At 40.9% G+C, this 27,270-nt stretch overlaps 1 protein-coding gene across 1 annotated transcript in view; it reads right to left on the bottom strand.

Moving 5' to 3' along the window:
- CASP9 (caspase 9) overlaps positions 1-27,270 on the bottom strand; it is a 785,542-nt gene that overhangs the window by 109,016 nt on the left and 649,256 nt on the right. Inside the window, exon 9 of the mRNA XM_044060440.1 lies at positions 5,636-5,815. Within this exon, the coding sequence (XP_043916375.1) occupies positions 5,636-5,815 (180 nt within the window). The remainder of the gene's footprint in view (positions 1-5,635; positions 5,816-27,270) is intronic.

Below are 27,270 nucleotides of genomic sequence, written 5' to 3'. Positions count from 1 at the left end.
CTGCCTGTGGACATCCAATGTATATAGTATCCTTTCTCCATCATTTTGGGTTTCCAGAAAAAACAGATACAGATAGACAGACTGACAAAGTAAACTCAGATGCCACTTTAGACATAAAAAAAGGATTAATTCTCAAGGAAACCATGTCTCTGTGGAAACTGAGATATGACTGACCAACCATAAGAGCTTGCAGAGGCCAGAGCAAACTGTTTTCCATGTTAAGAACCTCAAGTCGGCCAGATGAGCTGGTTCAAATGGAGCAAATGTTAGCTTCGCTAGCACAAAATTAAGATCCCAAGGAGGATCCACTGGTTTCTTGGAGGTCTCTTATGCAATACCCCTTTCAAACATATTTTGGAATGTCTTGAAAGATGGGGATCCATGGGTAGACATGCCAAATGGCCGACAAATGATCCTTGATACAGGAGTGCGATAGACCACAGAAAATAACTTATGCAAATAGTGTAAAACGAGAGAAACACTAGCACTGAGTGGGTGCTGGTTATGTTGCTGGTACCAACTAGAGAATTTCTTCAATTTGTTACTATACAATTTTCTAGTAGCAGATATTCTTACTTCCATTAGTACCTGCTGCATATCTTTAGTAAACTGGTACCTAAAAGGTATTAAGACCCTATAATTAAGAAATCAAGCAAAGCTGATTGATGCCAGGGTGTATCAAACACCCCTATTCTTGTGTGCATATATTCCGTCTGTGAGGAAGTTTGCAGCAATTGCCTCTGACCAAGTCCAAAACAAGGGAGACCCACTGTTTCCAGGGGCAGAAGAGAGTCACCACAATGATCTTGGGGGATTCCTTCAGAATCTTCATAAGTACCGTGGATATGAATGGAAAGGGTAGAAAAGCATACAGGAACCTTCCTGTCCAAGGAAAAGAAAAGGTAGCTATCTTCCAGACCTTCTCACATAGAGTCCTGGAGTAGAATTTTGAAAACAGACTGTTCAGTGATGAGGCAAAAAAGGTCTTCTTGAGGAACTCAATACAGACAGATCAAATCTTGAAAGGACCCCCCCCCAATCTCGTTTCCATTGGTGTCTACCTTTGTCCTGCTCAGCTCTTCTGCAGCACACTTTTTCTATGACAAAATGCACTGTAAAGCTACACACCATACTAAACGTGGCTAGTCTGCACAGGGGGGTAATAACGGATTCTGACTTAGTTGTTTATGTACCACATCAATGTGGCATTATCCATAAAAACCTGAAGTGGTTCTGGGGACCAAAGGTTACTCAGTGAGTTACGTGCCTTGATAAGGGCAAGCATCTGTTTTATATTTATATGCTTGTGTCTGTCTTTGATATCCTACAAACCTTGCACTTTTATCCATATTGACACTGCTCCCCAAGCAAAGTCTCAGCATCTATGGTGACTGACTGTTTTGGAGCAGGAGGGGAGAAGGGGAGACCTGGATTCAGGAATATATGATGTCTCCATTAAGTGATTTCTCTTCTCATAGAAATGTCAGAACTGGAATTTTTTACAGGAAGAATGAAAATGGACAATACAGATGCAAAGCTATGGTGAGTACATAACTTTTATATTTGACAATGTTGTAATTTTGATTTGTTCCTCAACTAATGGGACACAGACCCTAGCTATGGTAACCTTGGGCGGCCCTCATGGAAGGATGTTCCGGAGAACCGCAGAAAGAACTGAATGTAGCTCAGTTTCTGGAGGTGATATCCAGCTTGTTCATAGGTGTGTACTAGAATAATGGCCTCGGAGCCTTTACAGGCCTAGCCCATAGAAATGCCCTGGCATCCTTGCCCCCTCCCCACATTAGTTCCCAGTGTCTCCATCAAGTAGAGCCACTGGAGGGATTCCCAGGGTGAACTATTTCCCATCCACTCATCAAGATTTCTCTTAAAGACAGCCAATGACGTGCTCTGCTTGACATGTATGGAAAGTCTACTCTAGAGCATGGGCAGAATCGAAAATTAAACAATGATAACGATCTAAATGTGGAATACAGTAAGGAATGAACATGATAATTTTGAGCGCTTTCATTCCTTTAATACATAGAACTTCTTCAGGAAAAACTAGCAAACTATTTAGTATTTACGTGTTAGAATTGAAGTAGTGTCACTCGACTTGAGTCGTACATTTATAAATCAACTTCTTAAAATTTAAAAAGACATTTCTACAGAATTTAAACGTCCCTATATTTCCAATCTAATATACTAATAAAATACAACGTAATATTTGTTAAACATGGTAAAAATATTTTTGTGAAAAACAATATACAATAAATATTTATATACTTTATAAAAACTCTGAGCCATAAGGAAGCATTTTATATTTACATGATTGTTGAGTCCAGGTTCTTTGTCTGCAGATAATCTTATTTGCAATTCTGCTTCCTTACACTTGAGACGCACATTATAATTTCCCATACGTTCTTTCATATTAACATGATCAATAACAAAGAACTTAAGCTTCTTAAACTTTTTGCACTTTCCTGCACGTTTTGCTAAACAATTGCTTAAATCTCCTTTCTTAATAGCCACTGTGTGTTCATAAATTCTTTTTGACAATGTTCTGATTGTTTTACCTATATAACTTTCATGGTTTCATACATTGCTATGTATACAACTCCACTAGAATTACAATTAAAACTTCCAATTGCCTAGAACTGTGTATTTAAATCTTTTACAAATACATTTGAGGAGTCACTTATAAATCTACAGTATCTACACATATTACATCTATAAGGGCTCAGTGTATAAATATTTCCCCTCTTCTTACCCCAGATTTTTCTAAGATGGATTTTATTATTATTATTATTGCCTTTATATGTGAATAATGGTCTGTCCCCTAAAACTTTCACTACATCTTCATTACCTTGGATAATTTTCCAGTTTCTCACTTGTATATCCTTGATGTCATTCATATCTATCTAACGGAAAAATCTTACTGAATACACCTTGTTTTTCTTTTACATTATGTGCATTTTCTACATTTTGTAAAGTATCTTCTTTATTTCTCTTAAAAATATGCATGTATTTGTTAGCTGTCATATCAAAAACTTCTTTCATCGTTTTGCATACAAAATCTTTGTTGTGACCCCTATCTAAAACACATACATACAGTCACTGAAAAGACACGCCTTCATTTAAAATACACCTGTCTGTATACCCTAAAAACAAAAAAAAAAATAAACATGCAGTTTAAATCATGAAATGTTTTATATAAATACTAATGAGAACAAAAATTGTTTTAGTTACAGTGACTTATTTTTTTCCCCCTTTAGTGTCCATCTAAACATTAATGACATAATATGGGTATATATACTTTACAGACCACCCACAAGTTTGAGTCAGCAAACATCCAGTCTTTTCTCAAACACTTTTTTGCAAATCTATATTTCACAAATGTGACTGATGCTTTATAATCTCCCATTTATTCACTAATTTCAGTATTGCTGACCTTCTTCTTGTTCATTTCCATTTCCCAGTACCACACTCTGGTTCAAGTCAGGGGTACTCCTGATTCTTCTAGTCAACTCCTGTGCTTTTTTCCTGCTCTTAAGCATTTCCTTTGGAAAATGGAAAAGGTTGCACTGGCAAAGTCTCTCTATGATCTTTATTGTCCCCTTCGGCTTGCTAGCTCACTTTTTGTTGGATAAACTTTTTTTCCTCCTTTGCCTGTTCTCCATCAAAAAATGTCTTATCCTCCAGAAAAAATACTCTGAATACAAATGGATTCAGCAGCTTGAACCTCACACCTGCTTCTTGAAATTTCCTGATAGCTGGGTAAATTTGCTTTTCTTCTGCCTGTTGAACTGTTAATAATATTTTTCACAAACACTATGCTATCTCCAGTTTTTAATACTTTTTCCTTCTGTCACAGCTTTTACAGGATCAGCTCGTTTTGCCTGTATGACTTCATCTTTATTAATATTGGTCTTTTCTGCTTTCTCATGGCCAGGTTTGGAACAGACACATGATGTGCTTCTTCAATTAACAAATACTGCTGTGGAACACAATTTGTGCTTTATGAAATTCATAGACTGTTCCTTTTACTTTCATTGGTACAACAGAAAATCTCAAGTTTTCTCTGCGTGTTCTGTCTTTTAACTCTACTTTTTTAAATAGCTCTTCTTATGAAACCTCATACTCAACGAGCCTTTTCTTCACTTCATCCTCTTTTTACCAGTGTTGTATCACTTTATATAAAGCTAAAGCTTCATCTAATTTTCTCTCCTTTTGTTATTTTGAGTTACTATATTCCTTCAGTGTTTCATTTATTTTAATGATCTCTTAGTACATTTGATTCATTTTTTCCTCTAAATTACAGAAAGCCATCTCTTGAACCAAAGCCGAAGCCTGAACTGCTGGCTTTTTCCTAGCCTAACTTTTCACTTCACCTTTTCTGGTTGATTTTTATTCAGGTTCGCCAAGTTTATACTTTGCTGGCATCCAGGTAGTGTACTTAATAGCCAGTAACTGAATTTTACAACTCGCCAATCTGCTTTTTTTCTCCACTTCTGTTTTCAAATTGGAAGAGCTGAAATTAAGCTGTTAATCAGTGTGCAGCCATCTTGGGAAGTTAATGTTTACCCACTGTCTTTATGGTTTTCTTGTACCCTCTAGCTTTTTCCTCATCTCCGAAACAGTACTGACAGGCTACCCCAAGCTATCCATACATATCTATATCTATAGCTATCTGTATATATATATATATATATATATATATATATATATATATATACACACACACACACACACACACACACACACACACACACACACACATACATATCTAAATATCTCTCTCTATATATATTGGTCCTTATCGGATTATCGAAGTTTCAAAACTTAGCACATACGGCCAAGACCATATGATTGAAGTTTTGAAACTCCAAAGGTTTTGAATGAAGATTGCCCTATAGTGTGGAATGGGAAATTTACTGTTTTCCTCACTGTAGTGGGATCTCGGAGTTAGTATATTTAATCAGCGGGGGGGGGGGGGGGGTGCAGCAAGGCTTGCCTCCCTGCAAAAATGTAAAAAAAAAAAAAAGTTTTTTTTTTAATTTAGTTTTGACATTTCAAAACTTCGATCATATGGTCTTGGCCATATGATGTTCGAAGTTTTGAAACTTAGGTAATCCGATAAGGACCCATATACATATGTGTGATGGCTGCAAAGGGTTTCAGAAGGATAATCTACTTACAGTAAATAAACAAACATATTAAAAAAGATGTCTGTAAAAAAAAAAAATCTTATGAAACACCTATTGAGCAGTTATTGATCAAGTGTTACTTAAGCCCTGTTCAGAAGTTCTACAGCATGTAGACTACAGTAAGAAGAGAATGAAGCAGCATCTGAAACCAGTCACTGCCACAATCTCTGGTGGTCAAAGCTGATGAAAGCTAACTTGATCATAATTACAGTTGCAATACCATTTACCTGGTATATGACCTGATGTACTGCATGTCACTAATCGTAACATGAAGCTGCCATGGAAAAATCAGACTGCAAACCATTTTTCAACACTGAACTAGGTCTACCAATTTTTAAATTGAGACGGGAATCCTAGAACAATGTTTTAGCATGTACACTGTCACCATGCATAAAAATTTCTGTAAACAGCACAGTGTTGCACAGTCTCACCTGGAAAAGTTGAGTATGATACAAGAATGTCACTAGGAGTGGGCAAGCTGGCTACTGCATCAACTACATCATAACGCTCACAGCCAGAAGAAAAAGGTACAGCATCAGTGTGCAGAAGATCTCCATCAGGAGCATCCACAGGTGCATCTGCAGTCAAATGAAATCCCATGTCCCTCTGCTCTGGAATTAAAACAAAGAAATGTTAAAAATAATCTTTTTACTTATAGTCCTCAAAACCAAAGCAAAGGTTAGTGGAACTCAAAAGTCAAAATTAGTGACAAATAATGACACTGTACAGTTTGGAGGTAAAGCAGTGTAACCAATCATCTTGTGTTGTCGACCTTAGTGTGGAAGCACACTGTACAGTCCTTACAAGTATACAACACTCTGCTGGCATTAAAGGGTCACTTATATGTTTAATCCTGTTACCCTGCATTCCCTCTGCAATACATTTAAATGGAATCAACTTTAAGATGCTGTTATACACTTTTACACAACAAAGTTATGGCAGAATAGTGTAAATAATAATGCCATCCCTTTTTTCTTCTACTGTTATGTTATTACACAATGTAAAGTACCAGCCACCGGGTTTTAGCCTCCTTATTCATCTTCAGTTCCTGGTCAAAAATTTCATCAGGGATGCCTCAGTCTTGCAGAAGTTCTGAAGTCAGGTTAAGTCCATGAGGCTCCCATGTAATGTCAAAATCAGCATGCATTTACTCAAGTTCTTCAAGTCCAATAAAGCCCTTATAGGAATGTGTGTGATTGTAGTTGGTCATTGCTAAATAAATAAACAAACAAATAAATGCAACTGTAATGATAATAAATGTTCAACACCATACAGTGAAGGCACATAAAAAATGTACACCTTCTATCAAGTGATGTTGCGAGTTTGCTTTCCCATTACAGTGATCTCTCCTCAAACCTCTCTTGTTATGATATAATACACAGCTATACTATATAGTTTGGTAATGGACATTTTATAAGTAAATTATAACATTTAAGTAGATTGTAACAGTAAACTGTAACATTTAACTATCATACCAATGGGAGGACAGCTACAGGATTCCCTGAAACACAGCCGTACCAAAACCTAAATTTTACAGTGATTTGTGAAGATGTAGACAATAAATCATGTTGCAACTTTTAAAACATTTTGTGAAAAAATAATTCCTGAAATTTCTCACTGATGTAATTTTTGACTTCGTACAATGAGCTCTTACTGTGTCTTAAATATTTTTATTGCATTTGTTACAGTGAAACAATACCTACCATTTAAAATCTGTTTATTGACACACAGGTCTGTATTCACATTTGTAAAGAATCTGTTTTCTTAAAATCCTCAGTCCTTTCTGTGTAACAACTCACCCATCTGTGAAGATGCAACTATAAGTGGTGCTCTTTGTCACACTGACACTGTAAAGATCAGTGACCATTGAATGCACAGATTAACCGTCAATACAGAAAACTACTTTTAGCAAGACAAATGGATTTACTTTCAATGACAAGCCTTCTCAGTATAATATAAAGCAAAATAGTTTACACTTGAGAGCTTGTAGTATTGAAATCCTTCTACCACAAATAATGCAACTAGACAGACTGCCTTCCAAAACAGATATTTAACCTCTGCTGGCAAAGTGGTGAGCACCTCCCAGTACTTGGTTTACAATTCCGTTCTCAACTGGACTGCCTTCTGTGTGGAGTCTGCATATCTTCACTGGGTTTATGTAGTTCTTCACAAAGTGCTCCATTTTCCTTTATATTCCAAACACATGCCACAAATGAACTGGTGGTCCTCCAAATGTCTAACTTCTGTAATTTGTGCCCACTGAGTACTGGGATAAGTTCCATCTGATCCACAACCCTGAACCAGTTTAAGGGGATAATCAAAGAAAAAATAAATGAAATGTATTTGGTTGAAACTGAGGTAAAGCTAACTTCTCCAACATAAAGTTAAAATCTCAGAGAATAAAGTACAGCTGTGTACACTTACCATAAATGTAGCTGTTCGAGTGGATTCACTGTTGCAGTCATCAGACTTGGGTTATCTGCCTGCAGGTAGCCCTCAGTCGGCAAGAACAGCCCAAATACCAGAGTCTTAGGATTTCTGCGTCGGATGCTGTCACCTCTTCCATGATGTCAGGGGTATCAAATATGCAGCAGACGCCATTACATCAGTTTTTCTTGCCCTAGATGTCAGGAGCCCCCAAAATAGAAAGCTATTACATGGTGTGGAACACCTCCAGTAAAAAGTAAATATCCCTGCCATAAAAGATAGCCATAGAGAAAACCAGGAGGCTGGAGGGAGGGAAACCAGGACTGCAACAGTGAATACACTCAAACATCTGCATTTATGGTAAGTGTACACAACTGTACTGTTTTTCATTTTTCACTGTTGCAGTCATCACACTTGGGTTGATTCCAAAAGCTGAGGAAGGGTGGAGGCAGTCAAGAAGTGTTGGGGCTGGCTAGCAGCCCTTGTAAGCCTGCTGTAGCAAATCCAGCTCTGGATTTAGAAACAATAGGTTAAGTGGTAATGCTTGGTGTAGGTGTGTACAAAACTCCAGGTTGCAGCTTCCAGGATGTCCCTGGTGGGGACCACCCTGAGAAATGCTGTAGAGTTTGAAGTAGCTGCAGTGGAATGAGTTCTAATCCCCAGAGGGGTAGGGTTTCCATGGTGCTTGTAGTAGAAATGGATGCAGTGTGCTATCCATTTAGAAATGGTTTGCTTCAAAATGGCCTTGCCCTCTGTCCCTGTAGCAAAGCTGACTAGTAGCTGGTCAGATTTTCTGAAAGGCTTAGTCCTGTCAAGGTAGAACCTGAGCTGTCTGTGCATGTCCAAGGAGTGCAGGATCCTGTCCCCTCTATTCTGAGGATTAGGGGAAAAGGTTGGCAAATGGATGGATTGGTTTAAAGCCACACTGGATACCACCTTGGGCATAAAGGAAGGGTTAGTCCTGAGGGAAACCCTGTCAGCATGGAAAATAATGAAGGGCTCCACTGCCATTAGTGCCTGTAACTCAGACACTCTTCTTGCTGAAGTAACAGCTAGAAGTAAAGCTGTTTTTCAAGAGAGGAATTTTAACTCTGCTGAAGCAGCAGGTTCAAAAGGGCGAAGTGTGAGCTTTTCCAGTACAAAGTTAAGGTCCCAGGCCAGGGGGGTGGGGCTTTCCTAAGGGGCCTTAAATTGTTAGCTCCTCTCAGGAACTGCTTGATGAGAGGGTGAGAAAGGAGAGGAAGCTCAGTGTTATAATGAGCTGAGATGGCAGAGCATGAATCTTAATGGATGAGAAGGATAGGCTTCTGTGGTGCAGCTCTGCTAGGTAATCAAGGATTTGAGGTAAGTTGGGCACAGCTGTGTCCTTTCCTTGACACTGACTCCTAGAACAATATCTTTTCCACTTTTCAGCATTGGATTTCCTAGTACCAGGCCTTCTGGCCTCAAGGATGACGTCCAGCTCCTACCAGGCTGCAAAGTTTAGGGTTTGCAGCAGTGGATGCAAAATCTCTCCCTCCTGCTGAGACAGCAGGGAAGGTGTCTGATGTAAGTGCCAGGGTGGCACTGCTGTCAGACTGTGTAGGAGTGGGTACCAATGCGGTCGTGGCCAGTCTGGTGCAATAAGGATTGCCCTTTGCCTGTCCTGTTTGATCTTGAGTAGTACTTTTGACAGGAGGGGCAGAGGAGGAAAGGCATAAATTGAGAGTTTTTCCCATGTAAAGGATAGGGCGTCCACCTTCCAGGCTCTGTTGTGAGGGTTCCTGGGGAAAAATTTGTTCAATTGGTGATTTTGGGAGGAGGCAAAAAGGTCCACCTCCAGAGTTCCCCACCTCTGGGTTAGAAGTTTGAATGAGTTGGGTTCCAGTTTCCACTCATTAGGATCCAGTTAATTTTCTGCTTAAATTGTCTGCCAGTGAATTTTGCTTGCCTGGCAGGAATCAAGCTTGTAGGTGCACTTGGATGCTCAAGGCTGTGTTCCACAGAGCCATGGCTAACCTGCAGAGTGGGTAAGAATTGAGTCCCGTCCTGCTTGTTTATGTACCATATAACTGTGGTGTTGTGTGTATTTATCAGGAGCTGTCCTGGAAGGATAAGGTATTTGAAGACTGTCGGAGAATTCGGTACAGCTAGCATCTCTTTTTGATTGATATGCAGGGGAATTTGTTCTGGGCTCCATTTGCCTGCCATGTGAGCCCCCCATGCATAGTCTGATATGTCTGTTGTCAGAGTTTGGGCGGTGAGGGGTTGAGTGACAGAAGTCCCTTGTTGTGGTTGCATGCTTCTGCCCACCAAAAGAACTCTGCCCTTAGACAAGGTATGAAAGGAAAACCTGCTCGATCTAGAGTATAAAGGTAAATTGTAATGCTTGGCAAAATGTATGCACGGAGGTCCAAGTAGCAGCCTCTATAATGTGCAATTTCCTATCCATTTGGAGATTGTCTGTTTTGAAATTGGTTTTCCTTTTTTTCCTGTTGCATATGCTACCAAGCTGGTCAGTTATATATTTGGACTTGTCCTGTCTGGGTAGTAGCGTAATTGTCGATGTTGGCATAGGAGTCCACCTTCCAAGTCTTCTGTTATTAATAATTGAGAGCAATGCCAAGCCAGACAGACTTTGGAACCGGGGCGATCAAGGGGCTGCCTGACGACACATCATCACCATTTGTGTACTGCAGATGCATCCATGAAGGACATCACTGTTTCCAGGTCCTGAGAATGTTGACACCAGAGACTTTTTAAGTACCATTGAAGTTTCCTCATATGTAGTCTTGCATATGGAATTAGCAGAATGCATGAGGCCATGAACCCTACGGCTTGCAGTATTTTCCTTGCAGATAGCTGGGTTTTGTTGGCCATTAGTTTGAAATAGTTTGTCAAATGGACCTGCCTTTCTGGAGTGAGGAATGCCATCTGGGAAGTTGTGTTCAAGCTTGCTCTCAGGAATACAACTTGTTGGCTGGGCATCAGTTGTGATTTCTTTTCGTTGATGGTGTATCCCAGTGAAGTTAGAAGTCTTTTTACAAATGCCAGGTGCTGAAGTAGCAATTCCAGACTGTCCGCCTGAATCAGGCAATCGTCCAAGTATGCATAGATTTGAATATTTCTCTGCCTGCAGTATGCAATGGCTGGAGCCAGGCATTTTGTGAATACTCTGGGCGCAGTAGATACGCCAAAGGGAAGTGCAGAGAGCTGCCCTGAAACGTAGATACTTCCTGCAAGACTCCCTTATGGGGATGTGCAGATAAGCTTCTTTTAAGTCTAGGGCGACTAACCAGGCATCTTTGGCTAGCATAGGAAGAAGCTGTTGCAGTGTAAACATTTTCACTTTTGGGACCACCAGAAAGGTGTTGAGGATTGACAGATCCAGGATTGGGCGCCAAGAGCTCTCTTTTCTGGGCACCAGGAACAGTCTGGAGTAGAAACCCTGTCCCTTTTGTTCTACTGGAACAGGTTGAATAGCCCTGATATGGAGAAGGGAAAGTACTTGCTTTTGAGCCTCTGCCCACTGGTTTGGAGGAAAGTCTGGCAACCTGCTTGGTGTTGGCAGTGAGTGGAAGTAGAATCTGTATCCCTGGGATACAATGTGTAGAACCCATCGGTCCTGAGTAATGGACATCCAGTTTTTGCATGAAGGGAGAGTTTTCCTCCTAGGGGCACAAGTACTTGGGCATGGCTGGGAAGGATAATTGGAAAGTCATTGTGTACTTTTTCCATAAGGGGGTGGCTTACCTCTCCCTGGTTTTGAGGTGGAAACACTCCATTGTTTAGATCTCTGCATACTCTGAGACTGTAGTCTTGGTGGTCTGTTTCCCCTGGGTTTGGGCTGAGAAGGACTGGAAAGGACCAGTTTTTTGAAGGCCTAAGTGTCATGTTTAATCATAGCCTCACCTCAGGCTTCGTGCCCACTGAATGGCACACAACTACAGTTATCTCACTCCACATCCACCTTGGATCCCGAGAACTACCGTCCCATCAGTCTGATGAGCCTGATCTGCAAGGGCATGGAACACATTATGATGGAACTTAGAAACAAAGACATTGGCAACCTTCAAACACTGGACCCCACCCAGTTTGGGTTTGTGAAGGGCCGATATGAACCTGATTGACTTCTTCGAATCAGTCTCCAGAGCTGTGGACGAGAGTAAGGTGGGCCACACAGCCTGTCTGGACCTCGCCAAGGCCTTCAACACCATCCCCCACTCTGGAATCATAGAGAAACTTACTAAGCTGGGCATAAATCCCTACATCACTCGATGGGTTGCCAACTGACTTACTGACAGAACCCTGACAGTAAAAGTAGCCAACTCCAAATCCAGCTCCAGACAAGTGGAGTACCTCAGGATTCAGTCCTGGGACCACTCTTGTTTGGCATCTACTTCTCTGAAGTACAGGCCAACACTAAGGGACACTGGCTAACAAACTTTGCAAATGACTGCAAACTGGGAGCCATTACTGAATCCCCAAATGATGTGGATATTCTACAAAAGGGCCTTACAGAAACAGATGCTTGGTGGCAGAGCCATGGGCTCAAGCTTAATGCCAAGAAATGTATAGTTATCCCCTTTGGGAAAAAAACATGTACCCATGAATTACCACATAGGTAGCAGTACACTAAACACCGAAAGTGTGATAAGAGACTTAGGGACACAGGTGGACAGTGGTCTCACCTTCGATAACCACATCGCCACAACAGTCAGGAAATCCTTCTATGTGGCACACCTCATCACTAAGGGCTTTTCATCCAGCAAAAAGGAAGTCATTGTCCCACTGTACTCATCCCTCATTAGACCCATTATAAAGTATAATGCCCCGTTTGGTATGCACCTCACAACACATCTGCAACAGCTGGAAAGGCACATAAATACCTCACTAAAAGAATCACAGGCCTAAAGCAGATGCCATATGTTGACCATTTAAAAAAACTCCAGCTATACTCTGTGGCATATCGTCTACTCAGAGGTGATCTCTGCTTAACATACAAGGCCATGTCAAACCCTAAACTGTTGGACATGCTCCACTTAAAGAAATCCCAATCCCTCAGAGCCACATGCTCCAGGTATCTAAACCTTGTCATCACAATGAACAAAACATGCTGGAGGGATAGATTCCTGTCCCAGACACTCCCCATACTCTGGAACAGACTGCCCATACATGTCAAGCAGAACGTCTCCTTGGCCCTCTTCAAAAGGAACCTTGATGATGGATGGGAGATTGGAAATTCATCCCGGGGATCATGTCAGTCGCCCTGCTAGACAGGGGTCCAGGGAAGTAAATATTGTGGGAAGAAATATCCAGGGAATTGTTATGGCTAGGCTTGTATAGACCCTAGTGCCGATAGCCTAGTACCAACTTATGAACCTATGAACCCATGCCTACTGAATCTAGGTGGCTGCACCTATAAGAAATCGTTGACTGTTTGCATAGATTTAGCTTTTTCTTCCATCTTTTTAAGAACTTCTGCTTTTGTGCCAAACGCACGCTCCTAATTTAATGGCGCATCTAGTAATTTTGCTTTGACATGGTCAGGCAAAACTTGTTCTTTTAGCCAAACATGCCTTCTCAGTACAGACCCAGTGACAGCCGCCCTGGAATATACTTCTAAGGCATCAAACCCACATTGCAAAGTATGTTTACTAACTTGGTTTGCAGAATGCATTAACTCTTGAAAAACTTTATTTTCTGCACAATCTGGAAGTAACACCATTTTTTTGTTTAATTAGTTCTATACTATGTTGCTGGTACTTCAACATGTGAAACTGGCAATTCAAAGCCCTGATGACAAGAGCTGCAGAGGTATATACATTCATACCCCATCTGTCAAAAGCTCTACAATCCCTGTCTGAAGGGGTAGGGTTTTTGGCTGTAGTAACCTTAATGCTTTTAGGTCCCTGGGAAATGGTCTCTAGATCCGCAGTAGGATTCTTAAAGAGAAATTTGTGAGAATCAGGTACTCTGTAGTACCTGTCAGGTTTTCTAGGAGCTGGTGGTAAGGTGTCAGGAGTAAGACTGGACTCCAAGAAGACATCGTCTACAATATCCAGGACAGGGGGTATAGCTAGAGGCTTGTGCTGAGGCAAATCTAAAAATTCCCTGAGTCTCTTTTTGGATTGAGGATAATCCTAGCATTCCCAGCGGAAATGCTCTTAAGGTATGCAAGGTTTCACCAAAAGAGAAATCTTCTGGAGGAAAGGCAGAGGGAATGGATTCCTCTGCATCTGAATCCTCAGAGGCAGATAAGGGTACGTCCTGTTAATCAGAAAGGTCAGAGTCATCAGACTCCTGGTCTGTAGAATCAGAAGGGAATTCAATTCTTTGTCTTTTGGCAAGGGAAGGCTGGCTTCCCCTAATTAGAGTAATAAGGTCTTCAGCCATTCTAAGAATTTATTTTTGTGGCATGGGAGGATGAACATGCACTTTGGACGTCGATTGTCTAGGCGTAGTGCAAACTCTGGGCCTGAAAAACTCGATAGTTTTAGTAGGAAATGAAGTTGTCGGTTTAATATGAATACTGGTAGGGTGGAATACACCCTCAGAAGCTGGTGCCTGCACAGCGGCTCAGGACCCATCCAAGGTACAGACATCCACAGGTTTCATAGTCGAAGAAGCATCTCACGGCATACCAGACTCCGAATGGGTCTCAGTTGAGGCCTGCAAATCTGTAGAAGCAGACGTCAGGGGCTGCAAAGGCACCTCACTGAGTACCAGTGCACTGGCAACAAGCTTAACGGAAGCGTTGTCGGCAGTTTTTTGACCTATGCGGTCTGTGTCTGTCTTTGCTCTTTTTCGGAAGCTCAGTAGTTGGATGGCTTACTGAAGCCATTTCAGAATACGGAGAATGAGAGCGAAATAATTTAGCTACAAAAATAGCCCAACGGCGAATGGTTCAGGCATTAAACAAGGCACAAAACCGACAGCTAGGGACGTTGTGGTCTGGGCCTAAACAGGTGATGCAGTAAGAATGAAAACCTCTGTGAGGTATCTGCTTTCCACATGCAAGACAATTGTTAATTTTTTCTGACATCGGTTAGAGCAAGAAAAAAAGAATCCCCAACGGGGTGCTTAGCTTTGGAAGACTTCAGGTCTGAAACTCGAAAAAAAGAATAAAAAATTTCAGGTAGTGGCCAACCGGCACTTGCAAACTGCTTCTGCTTCGGGCTCCTTCTTGGCAAGAAAGACTGATGTAATGGCATCGGCTGCATGTTTTATACTCCTGCCGACCTGACGTCATGGAAGAGGAGACAGCATCCGACGCATTAATCTGAAGACTCTGGTATTCAGGCCATCTGAGGGCTACCTGCAGGCAGATAACCCAAGTGTGATGACTGCAACAGTGAAACATGAAGAACGTTATATGTTTTCTTGGAAGCCTTAAATTAAGAATTTCAATTAGAAAGACTTTGGCAGAAGGATGAGACTACTACTACAGTGGCGTCCCTACACCAGAGCACACAGGGGCATGCGCCCTTTCCCTGTGAAACTTTCTGTCCTAGTAAGTGCCTCAATAAAAGTTTCTTCTCTCTTCCACTTCATCTGCTCGGGGCTGGACTGCTCTGGGTCTCTCTCTTCTTTAAGATGTCTGCTTGGCTGCACCTCTTGTTGGCTCAGCCTGAATTTTTTTAAAGCAGCAGAAAGCAAGAACAGAAACATCCAGCATTCTGGAAGTCTGCAGCATGTTTAACTGCTGCCTTTTGGAGTAGCAGCACAAAATGAATTGCAGCCTGTTTAAAATTCACAGAAACCTCGGTAAAGCAATTAACTGGTCTGGTATGTGTGTGCATGTGTTTGTCTTGCAGAAAGGAATGTGACCAGGGACATCCAAAAGTCTGAATTTAGTTGGCAAGACATCATGCTAATAAATTAGAGTTTCAAATGGAATTTTATGTAAACTGTTTTAAGACCATCCAGTGACTTGGTATGATTCTTTCTACCTCTATTTGCCTACTGTGCGACTCTGACTGGCTTGCTCAGAGTTGCACAGTAGGCAAATAGTGGTAAAAAGAATTAAACCCTACACCCTTGACTACAGAATGCATCTTATTAAGAGCCTCAACCTTCCACACTAACTGCCAAACCTTCAATAACTTATTTTGGTAAATCACTGAAGATTAGAGTAACTCAGTAGTATCACTCATTACAGTTTCATAATTCTTATTCTTCAGAAAAGGCATGTTCATGCAACACCTGCTGCTGTTCTGTTAGTTTTTTATGTGAATTATAGCGGTCTGGCACTGAAGGCTCTGAGCTGTTAATGAATTGCTTCTTTTAGTCAAAAGTGCAGGGTTTTAATCCTTCCACCTACATTTACCTCCTTTGTGACTGAGCTTTTGGGTTTCCCCTGAATAGGGACACATTATCCAGTGAGTTTACCTGGTCAACAGATAAAATAATGTAATATTTAAAGTTTGCCCCTTTTTAGGCCTTTGCCCCCTCATTATGTTTTAGATTTGTCCATAATTATTGAGCAAAAATGATTTATGGCTTTTTGGCAAATTGTTGAGGATCACGGTTACTAAAAGATGAACAGACATCCGAGTTTCAGACCTTGTACCCTTCAGAAAATGACTGCTAGTGCAAAGCTTGTCAATTTAACAACATTCTAATCATACAATAGAAATATTTAAAATCTGTTGCTGATTTTATAAATGTCTCACAGAGTGTTAACAGTTTTTCCAGTCCCTTTACTAGAAAAAAGCTTAAGCAGTACACACATTCCTTCTCAGTAATTCATTAAATAAGGCAGGATGGCAGGTTGTCACAAAGTGAACATAAGCACTATACTAATACACACATCCACGCCTGTCCCCACAATAATATTTTAATTAAAAAAAGAAAAAAAAAACTTTACACAAGTAGTACATAATTTCTCACTAAGACTGTACCAACTAGTTCGAAAGACATTAATATCAAAAAACATCTGTCCTTGACAGGACACTTCCAATAATGTAAAAACTATTGGGGTAATACTGTTTTCAGTTAGAAAATAAAATAAATAATACTTTTCTTAAATGGGCAATCAATTCTGTGTAGTGAGTTCTTCAACAGTGACTTATCTGCTGGAACCTAGGCTCAGTCAATTGTTGCACCTGCAAAGACAGACAGCTGCTTCTCCTCCAGGTGGCAAAAAAGTACTGAAGAAATCTTCACTCTGATTGCTGATTTCCCTCCTTTGGGCCAGCCAATCAGCAGTATGAGTGAAGGTGTAGGGGGGAACAGCAGCTTTGTGAAGCTGGCCAGGTGTTGTTTTCTAGGCAGGGAAACGACCCATACAGACTAAAGGCTACTGCAGCAGTGAAAAAGATGAACATCTTGCGTTACTTTTTATATTCACTAATTGCAATACTGGCCATTTGCTTACACACACATTCTGTCTTACTTTTGTTATATACAGAAGCACTAAAATTACAAGGGAATCATGGTAATTATTGAAAATTATGGTTATCAGTTACTGATACAATTCCTGAAATTTCAGCTCCATCAACTGCCAGGTGGTGTGAATGCATAGAGTATTATCTAATAATTTGTGTATGGACAATGAATAATATACAGCACATCCAGGAGATTGTTACAGTTCTCTATCTAACCTATACCAGTACGTCATGTGGGGTGTATTTCCAAAATGCCATCTGGATGCCAGGAGGGTCTGGTCTCATGAAAGTACATAACAGACCACTCACAATGCTGTTTGCTATTGTGTGTTGCAGGTGATGCTATAATTACCTTGCAGCCATGGCTAATGAACCCCCCCCACCACACATACACACACACACACACACACACACACACACACACACACACACACACACACAGTCCCCAGACCATGGCAGAGATGTCACACAACACCTCACTGCCACACATGAACATTGTCCAACATGTGCTGAAGGCCCACTTCTGCTGTCTGGATACCTCTACAACAATATCCCAGGAACCTGCAACAAGATATTTGTGGTCTGCACCATACTACATAACATGGTATTGTAAAAACAGTTACAGCAAGGGCAGCCTGTGTCATCAACTGAAATACCTGTGGCAGCAGCACATGAGGCCTCGGGTTAGGAGTTATCACAGGAAAAGCTTCAGTAGGGTCTCATACAAGGCAAAAATGGGCATAACACATCATGGCACTGGCAAGGAGGGAATGTCTGATTCACAACTGAGGGCTGAAACAAGACAAACACAGTACAAAAGCGATCCATACAGTTACACACCCATGTTATACATTACAGTGTACTGGCTTTCCAAACACTGTGCGTCAGACATTATCATCATAACTTTATGATTCACAGGGTGTGCAGGGCACAGTTGATTTTTTGTACAGGTGGAAAAAACAGTGACAAGCAACAGCAATGCTAACATAACTGGAGGAATCTTAGGTGGTAACTACTATAACAAGTCACATGGATAGGAAGTTGTGGGGTATCAGGAATAACTTCTTCCAGTGACAGGGTGGAGTTTTGCAGGGGTGGAAACCTGACTATGTGTACTGGTTACACCACGTAACCCGGTAGTGTCAGGTCTGGAGGTTGGTGGTCCAGTGAATGGCATAGCACACTGGGCATGAGTTCAGGAATGTTGCAGTGACCTGTGGTGTGGTACTGTAGCAGAATGAATGCATCCACTATTATCTCTTCGGGCATGGGCTGATGTTACTTGTGTAACTACAGGGGAAGATGTCAGAGTTGAACCACGGGCCCTGAGTGTGTTGTCCGGTGGGATGTGTGTACCATGGAACAAGATGAGCATCAACCATGGCCATGAGCGCATTTCACAGTCATGGCTGGAATCCATAGTGGAGCTAGATGAGTGTCAGCCACATCCATAGCCAGATATGGGGTCCACGATTGATCTGGATGAAAATCAGCTACATCCAGGGTGTACAAAACCAGAAGTGAAAGCAGCCATATGCAATGTGGTCATCTCAGGAATGACCATGCTATCTATGTTAATGTGGTATGCACTTCTGCAGTCCACATCTATCCCCTTGTGCAACCATGACAGTTGGTTCCATGCAGTTGCACAGCTGTACTAATGGATATCAAGTGGGGGGTGCCACTGCTCTCAACAAGCTCATCTGCCTGCACCAAGTCCTTATATGCAGTGGCACTCTGGATCTGACCAGGTGAAAGGACATGGTATTAGCAAAATCAGACTCTGGGTACGGCTCCCACATGATGCAGCAAGAAGTACAACATTTTGTTATACCTACTGCACATGTAGAATAAGGAGTACCTGTTAGGAGAGTATGGGGTTCCCCTTTATAAATTGGATGCCTGGCATGAACTTTCCAGGGTGTTGATTGATGGCACTAGCATCACCGACTCTAGTGAGCAATGCTGGTGATACAGTTGCATATCTCTGCTTTTTATGTGTGTAACTTCTTCTGCCTTGTATATTTACGATGACAAATCTTTTAATAATGTAAACTTTGTATTGTTCTGTATATACATCTCTGCTTTCATATATGTAACCATTACCATTTTTGTTAAATTTGTGACTTTTGTAACACTTTGTGGAGTTTTTCTCCATGGACCGCCACTGAAAATGGGTTACTGACCCAGAGGACTTTCCTTGTCAACAAACATCAATCAGTCAATCAATAAATAAATAAATTACATGAGGTTCTACCCAGACCTTTTCCTCCGATAGTAAGAAGGGGTTATGGACAGAGAATCGTAATGTTAGGGGCAGAGATTCCTGGAAGATAGTGACCTTATTCTGAACTTCAGGACAAGACAGGGCAAAAGCTGTTGTCAAATGAATCTACAAGCATGTCCACTTTTCTAAGGATATGAATATCTATCAGCAAGATGCTATAATTTTTGTCCCATTGCCAGGTATCACCTCTCTGCACAGGGGAGTACGAATACTATTCTGTTCACATACCACAGCATAGTGGATACATCTCTTTTTACAGTGTCTGGAAGGTGAAAAACATTGCCCATAGTGAAGTAGGTGGGTAGATTGGTTGGTTGATATGCACTCTCCACCCAACTTTCTTTTTCTCCATTCAGCCACCACAATCCTCCAATCTCAGTCACCAGTGCTCTTTCAGCGTTTTTCAGAGTACTTCCATTACCTTTTTCACTGGAAGCCACATGTAGGCTCCCCAACTTCCTGCAGAGCACAGCCTTGTTGAAAATAAGTGGTAAAGTCAGTGAGTGAGGACTCACATAAGAACAGGCAGGCAGAGAATGAAAGCCATCATTCAGTGGTTGCAATTCAGGTTCTCAAAAAGGAGTGACTTGTAATCGTGTTAGCATACACAATGTGTGCACCTGCACATTTGGATGTTTGTCACACTACCTACTTTACTTGCTATAGTCTTGAAGCTAGCTAGTATCCACTTCTGATCATGTAATCAGTGGTGAAACCTGCACCCTCTCTCCTAGGATAGCAGACCTGGTCAATAATGGTTTCATCCTATTCCCTGGCCAACTCTTTCATTTCTAAAGCCAAGAAAGTGACAGTACAAAAGGGTATACTGCTTCTGGGCCAATGGACTGGCTAACAGCTCAAATAGGATATTGAGAAGTCCACCTTACTTTGAGACCCAATTTATACTGCATTAAAAAGAAGCTAGGATTGGTTATGCAATCTTCCAGAGAAGCAATCATCAGAAATTAAAATGGGTTCAAATGAAAGAAGGATAAACCAACAGCCAGACTGATGGGTAGAATACATTACTCTGAAATGGGCTACACGGATCTGATTCTAACAGAAAGTCCTTGAAAGGGTGATAACAATAGATCCAGAGACATCAGACTATCTACTGAAGCACTAAATGGGACAGTGAGGATGGTGACTTTGCCTAGTTGTTTCAGAGCATAATTCAAATCTTTTTCCATCCTCCTATGTGGCTCTGAAATGAGCACAGGTGAAAGAGATTCATGCTTATTCCCTGAACATTTTTTGTTAAATAGACAAAATGCTTCCCCACCAAAAAAAAAAAAAAAAAAATCACTGCTGAAATTGTCTTTCAGAGATGAAGCTGTCCTGCTATCGTCAGTCACACAAATGGAGTTCGGCGTAAACAAACATTCCCAGTGAAACTATGTTTAAAGCTCTGTTTGTGCTGAGACAGTTTGACTGTTGCTCTTCATTGGTACATTGAGCAGATTGTTATTATTTATTTTCAAGCTTTTTGGCATATGAATACTATAGCAAACAGTAAGACTGTTGCTTAACTTGGACTTTCTGTCATTCCCGCTTTAAAGCCATGGGCACTGCCAGACTAAATGAAGCAGTTCAAACTATATGTTTTTCTTTCTCTTCTCTCTCTCTCTTGTTCAGCTATAGAGTACTGTACTCATAGATATAGGAAAGTATGACATTTTTCTTTCAGAATTTGAAAGAACAGGAAAATTCTTTTGAAGTGTGGTGGATCTCCAGACTTGCTGTTTCCTCTAGTTAATAAACAAAGATGAAAGACCAGGAAGTGTCTTGCTGCTGGGATGTGAATAGTTATTATGACTGATGGACTTAATGGCTTGTATATCATTAAGACACCATGGCAGATTCAAAGGAAACGAAACAGATTTGGATGATTACTGGCAAGTCTACTATATTATAGCAAGTGAAAACTGATTTTTACTACTTGTTTTATTCTGGTGTCAGAAAATTAATGTCATGTGATTCCCACTGGGGGCTTGGGAATAAACACTGAATATAATTGTACATGCCATGCTGTGCAATAGATGACAGATGTTACTGCTCTGTTGTTAGTGGTGGAACCATCTGTGTGTAATAGTTATTAATTATAATAGTTAGGACTAGTACTTCTGAAGTAAATTCTAGCCAAAGATATCTAGAGCTTCTTTTTGTTCTGAATACATCCTATTTTATTGCCTTTTATTTTATGTCTGTTCATGTGTTAACCTATGTATATTTTATTCTGATTTGCATGGTTTTCTTTATTATTTAAGAAAAGTTCATGTTAACCTTTAAGCTCTTTTGGCTGGCATTTATTTATTTGTTGTATTTTCAAGTGCTATTTGTCTACACTGTTTGGTAATAAATTGCATAGCACACATCTCCCATTATACTGCTGGGCCTACCACCAGTGAAATGTATTAAAGGGCACAATCTTATATCTAAGCTAGATTTTAGAGCAAGTGGTAACTGAAGTGTTTCTAGCTCTAATCCAGGAAGGTGACAGTACTACCATGACATGAAGTAGACTGTGGTAAAAAAGAGAATTCTGCCAGCCTTTCCTGGGAAGTGTGTGTGTGTGTGTGTGTGTGTGTGTGTGTGTGTGTGTGTGTGTGTGTGTCTGTGTGTGTGTGTGTCTATGTGTGTGTATAAATAATTTGTATGAAAGGCAGTTACCATAGACAAGGGGGCTCTGGAAGACACTGGTTCACATACAGGTTCACATACACATGTAGAGTACATGGCCACATTCTCAGCTCTGTAAGTGGTCTGTCTAGAGTAGAGTCTGGGTGTGGCGGTTGGAAGCCCATATGCAATAGAACAGTACATATTCCCCTCATGCTTTTAAAGCCAGGTTGCACTTTTGTGGATTAATTGAAATGATTTGTGTGCACTGTCTTACTATTACTTCACCCTTGACTGGCAGTGGTGGTATTCAGACCGTATTGTTGCCAGCCATTTTCACATCAGTGGGTGACATCTTGTCTTCTGGGAATCACATTGACTGCAATAGTATCACTGTATCATCATATCTGGTGATTAAGGTGCCAACCCCTTCACGTTTAGTGGTTAGTGGTAAGAATACTGGAATTGTAGTTACTCAGCCTAAAACAGCTTTGCTACCAAAAGTATTCATATTAACCCTCACAGCCAAAAGGTAAAAATATACAGAGGTTTAGATGTGCATAGAAATTATTTTGTATTTATTTTTAAGGCAGCTTATTTTAGGAATACGCAAAAAATAGCACTTCTTACAACTGCACTAAAATATAAGGTACAGCTGACAATGTTATGCCAATCAAAAAGAATCCAATGATTTAATATGTCCAGGGAGGAGACAGTGGCACCTCTGCACATGTTGCAACAAGGAGAGAGAGATTATTCAGGAAACAAAGGACAATCAGTTCCATCCTCAGTAGACTTTAAAGTCCATATGGAAAATATAGTTGTGTAAGTCCTACTTACCTGTAACAGTAAATGTTTGAATTCCTCACTACTTCAGTGGCATTTTGGGTAGATTCCCAAAGCTTATCAAACCTGGAAGGTAGAATGATAATGATACAGGAGTCCCTGCAGAATAGCCCTAGTAAAGCCTGATATGGACCTTGAAAAGGAATCCAGTTTGTAGTGCATTGTGAAGATATGAACAGAGGACCAGGCTGCTGCATTCAGAATGCTTCTAGAGTCCACCCCTTTCCATTATGTCATCAAAGAGGATAAAGCCCTAGTCAAGTGAGCCTCAACCTTGCCTAGAAGAGATTTACTATGGTGAGAGTAATAAAAAACAATAGCAGAGGACCACCATTGCACAACTGTTTGCTTAGAGAAAGGTTGACACTTCTTAGCTCCTGTATAGGAGACAAACAGCTGTTCAGCATTCCCAAAGGGCTTTGTTCTGTCAAGATAGTACCAGAACTGCCTGTGTGTATCCAATGTTTGTAGAGTCTTATTTTCTCGTTTTTTTTTTTTTTGGATCAGGATAGCAACATTGGGAGACTGATGGCTTGATTCAAGGTAAGATCAGAAACAACTTTAGGCATGAATGACAGATTAGTGCATAACTCAACCTTGTCCTTGTGAAAAAATCAGATAAGGTTGGCCCACCAAGACAGCTTTCAGCTCAGAGACATGCCCTGGAAATGTCAAAGCAATGAGTAAAACAGTCTTCCAAGTACTGAACTGTAAATCCTCCTGGGAGGCAGGTTCAAAAGGAAGTAAGGCCAATTTTTCAAGAACCAAGTTGAGTCCCCAAAGAGGAGGAATCTGCTTTCAAGGGGGTCTCATATGCAACCGCCCTTTCATAAGCTGACCACAAAAAAGAGATGAAAGAGGGGGATCCATGGGCAGATAATCTGAGTTGGCCACAAGATGCGCTTAGACAGAAGCATATGAGAAACTATCTCTAAGTAGCTCACAGACATATTTCAAAAACAAATGCATCAAAACCATTTCAGAACCTCTGTTATTGGCCAGGCACCACCTAGAAAAACTCTTTCACTTGTAAATACAATATTTTCTATTTGCAAGTTTTCCTGCCTTCTTAAATACCTACTGCACATCCTCATGGAATAACTGCATAAAAAGGTATCAGAACACAATCATCCAGGCTATTAGTTGCACCTGCTCCAGGTTGGGGCATACCATTCACTCTTGATGTTGTGTGAGCAGATCCAGTCTGAGTAACCTTCTGGTAACTGCCTTTGGCTAATTCCATTAAAAGGAAAAGCCAACTTGCCCAGACTAAAAGGAGGTTAATACAATGATTGCTAGCAATTCTTTCTGAATCATGAGAGCTACTTTGGCAATCAATGGAAAGGGTGGAAATGCATACAGCAACATTCTCAACCATGGGAACGATAGAGCATCTCATCTCCCAGCTATGGCTGAAAGGATATCTTGAACAGAATTTTTCAATTGTCTGTTTTGAAAGGAGGTAAACAAATCTACCCGACATGTTCCCAACATCTGGATTACGTCCTAGAGAACTCTACACAGAGCTTTTGTTGAGGATTCGGAGGGTCTGTTGAGGATCTGCTTAATCTGTCACTTTGTTTTTCTCTGATGGAATGTACAAGGCCCAAAGTGTCAGAGAATGCTGTAAAGCTAGCTCCAAGGCCATCATTGCCAACTGGCAAGGAGAATGTGATCTTGTACACCTTTACATTTCAGGTACCACATCACAGTAGTTTTGTCTGTGACCAGTAGAAGAGGACCCAAAGTCCATCAGTGGTGAAGAACTTTTAACGCATGAATCACTGCCAACATCTGTTTCACATTTATGTGCTTTGGTATACCCTGGGGACTCCACAAGCCTTGCTCTTAAACTCCCATGAACACTACTTACCATGCAAAATCTAAAGAGTCCATCTGGGCAGAATGGACTCTGGTCTTGACAGAGAAAGGGAGTCCTGGATTCAGTGATAGTTGATCCCTCCACCTCCACAGTTCCTATTTCACAAATCCCAGTACCAGTTATCTGGAAATCCAAGCAATGAAGGTGCTTTGTCTAAAAATTCAAGTATCACTGAAGTTTTCTCATGTGTAGTCAGCTAATGGTATTATGAGAATCACTGATGTCATGAGGCCTTGACATTTTTGGAACTCTCTTGCTGAGGCCACATTTAAGAGAGAGAAATCCACAAAAATGTCCTACTAAGTCAGAACTATGTCTTCTAGCAGGATGGTCATCCTTTTTACTGTGTCTATCCAACATGTGAGGAAGGACTTTTGAAGATTAAATATGAAGCCAAGGTGGGAAAGAAAGAATGCAACCTTCTGTAAGGACTCCAAGCACCTGACTATTAAATCTGCACAAATCAGCAAATTGTCTAAATAAGGAAAAATGTGGATGCCTGGGGCTAGACATTTTGTAAACACTCAAGGTGTAGTAACTAACCCAAAGAGTAATGAAGAAAACTAATGTAAGCCAGACACAGCAAAACTCAAACATTTCCTGAAACTGGGAGAAACAGAAATATGATGAGCACTCTGAGACCTACAGTCACCATGAAACAGTAGTCTAAAAGTAACACTAGGACTGACTGTAAGATGAGTTTTTTTAATTTTTGAACTTGTATAAAGGTGTTTACAAAGGCTAAATCTAGGAAGGGTCTCCAGGAGTGCTCATGTTTTGATAACAAAATGATTCTGGAGTAAAATCCTTTACCTTTGCAAATTGCCATGTGCTGGTACTATGACCACTGGTTCTGCTGCAGCACTAATGGAAACAACTCTCTCTGGTCTGATGGATGTAGAGGAAATCCCCCTGAAAGGGAAAGGATTTTCTATGCACTGCCAAGTGTATCCTCTTTGAACTATTCTCAGAACTCCATCCCCTGGGCTGCATGGCTGAGAAAGAGCCTAGGGGAAGGAGAAGAGAAGGAGGGGTGGGGGTGCAGGGGTGCACTGTAACTCAGCACAGTGATTCCTTTGCAGGGGATCGATCTTTTTTTGGAAAGGAATCTCTCTTGTTTAGTTTTGAAGAATTATCCTTCTGCCATTTCCTTTTGGATCCTTGATTTTTGTTTGTCTAGGATTTTCTTTTTGTTTGTTCTGCCCCTTGAAGGAAGACACCTTGTTCAGGTAGAACTTGGATACGTGAAACATCTGAGATACGCCAAGCATTAATTTGTCTCAATCACCACACTGTCTGAGAATTCGTGTAACAGGGGACCCAAACACCAATTTACAACTTAAAGGTGCATTCAAAATTTTGCCTTTTAAATCATCAGAGAAGTTGTAATTATGTAACCAATCATACAGTCTTAACACAACAGGAGTAGCAGTGTTTCTGGAAACTGTACCTGCACATTCAAACACACCTCTCAAAGCATGTTTTAAAACCCAAGTCAAATCCGACACAATTTCATTCATATAACACTTTTGCTTTGCAGGTACAGATGCGGCAAAATCATCCAAATTGTATACATACTATAAAATAAACTTCCCCATATCACTTTAATAAAAGGCTAGATTACTGGAAAAAGGGCTCCCTAATACGTTGTTGCAGATGCAGGTTGTCGAATACATCTTTGACGAACTGAAAAGTGGGAAAAGGCAAAACAGCAAAGCGGCTTTTCAACAAATTCTTTCTCTGGGAATGAATTTGCTTGGCCACTTCTGCTACTTTGCCGTTTTCAACACTGTAATGCGATCTCGGAGTTGGTATATTTAAGTAGGGGTGTGTGGGGGGCACAGCCCCCACATTATGTAACAGCTTTTTTTTTTTTTGGAACAGCGATTTTTTTTCCCTTTGAAAGAAATCGCTGTTCTGAGGTTTTGACATTGTAAGCTTTCACTTACATGGGGTCGATTATGTGTCGTTCGCTCTTCAGAACATGCGATGATATAATATACCGGAAAGAAACATTCCTTTGCCCTGAAGATATAGACCTTTTCCCTCTTTATCAGAGGGCATTTGATTAGATAAAGCCAAGGACTGTTTATTCAAGCAGGCAGCTGGACAGACCCACACCTGGGTAAGCAGTCAAATTTGAAAAGAAACCAGTCATATAAGAGGAAACCCTATATTTTATATGAGCCTTTTTGGGGACTGCAGGAATAGATACTGGTGTCTTGCAGGCAGTTTTATAAACATCTTCCAAGGTGGGTAAGGGGAGTGGGGAATAGCCACAAAACTGGCTATCTTGTCCTCTATAAGGTCATATACTTGGCCTAGTTTTGGAGTAGCTCCAGAAAGCTCCCAAGCAAAAAGTCACTAATTTGGCAATCAGTTGAGGAAAACTGAACATTTGTTTGGACTTAACCCCTGGTTTCCCTTCCAAAGAATCAGACTGACAGAACTCAGTGACAACTCGGAAATTACCCTTGTCCTCATCAGATTCTTCATCACTGTCTGAAACAGCAGAAAGGTCTCTAGCCAAACTAGCACTAGAGCCATGGATGGGAACACAACCACCAGAATTAACTGTCTGCAGAACACTCAGTTAAGGAAAACACATCAGCCTTCTAAACAGTTAAGATGTCTGCA

Source organism: Protopterus annectens, chromosome 2.part0, assembly GCF_019279795.1.
Source record: "Protopterus annectens isolate FY-2018-M chromosome 2.part0, PAN1.0, whole genome shotgun sequence".
Taxonomy (NCBI): Eukaryota; Metazoa; Chordata; order Ceratodontiformes; family Protopteridae; genus Protopterus; species Protopterus annectens.
Note: the sequence above shows the minus strand (reverse complement) of the source record. Positions and strands in the feature narration are given on the sequence as shown.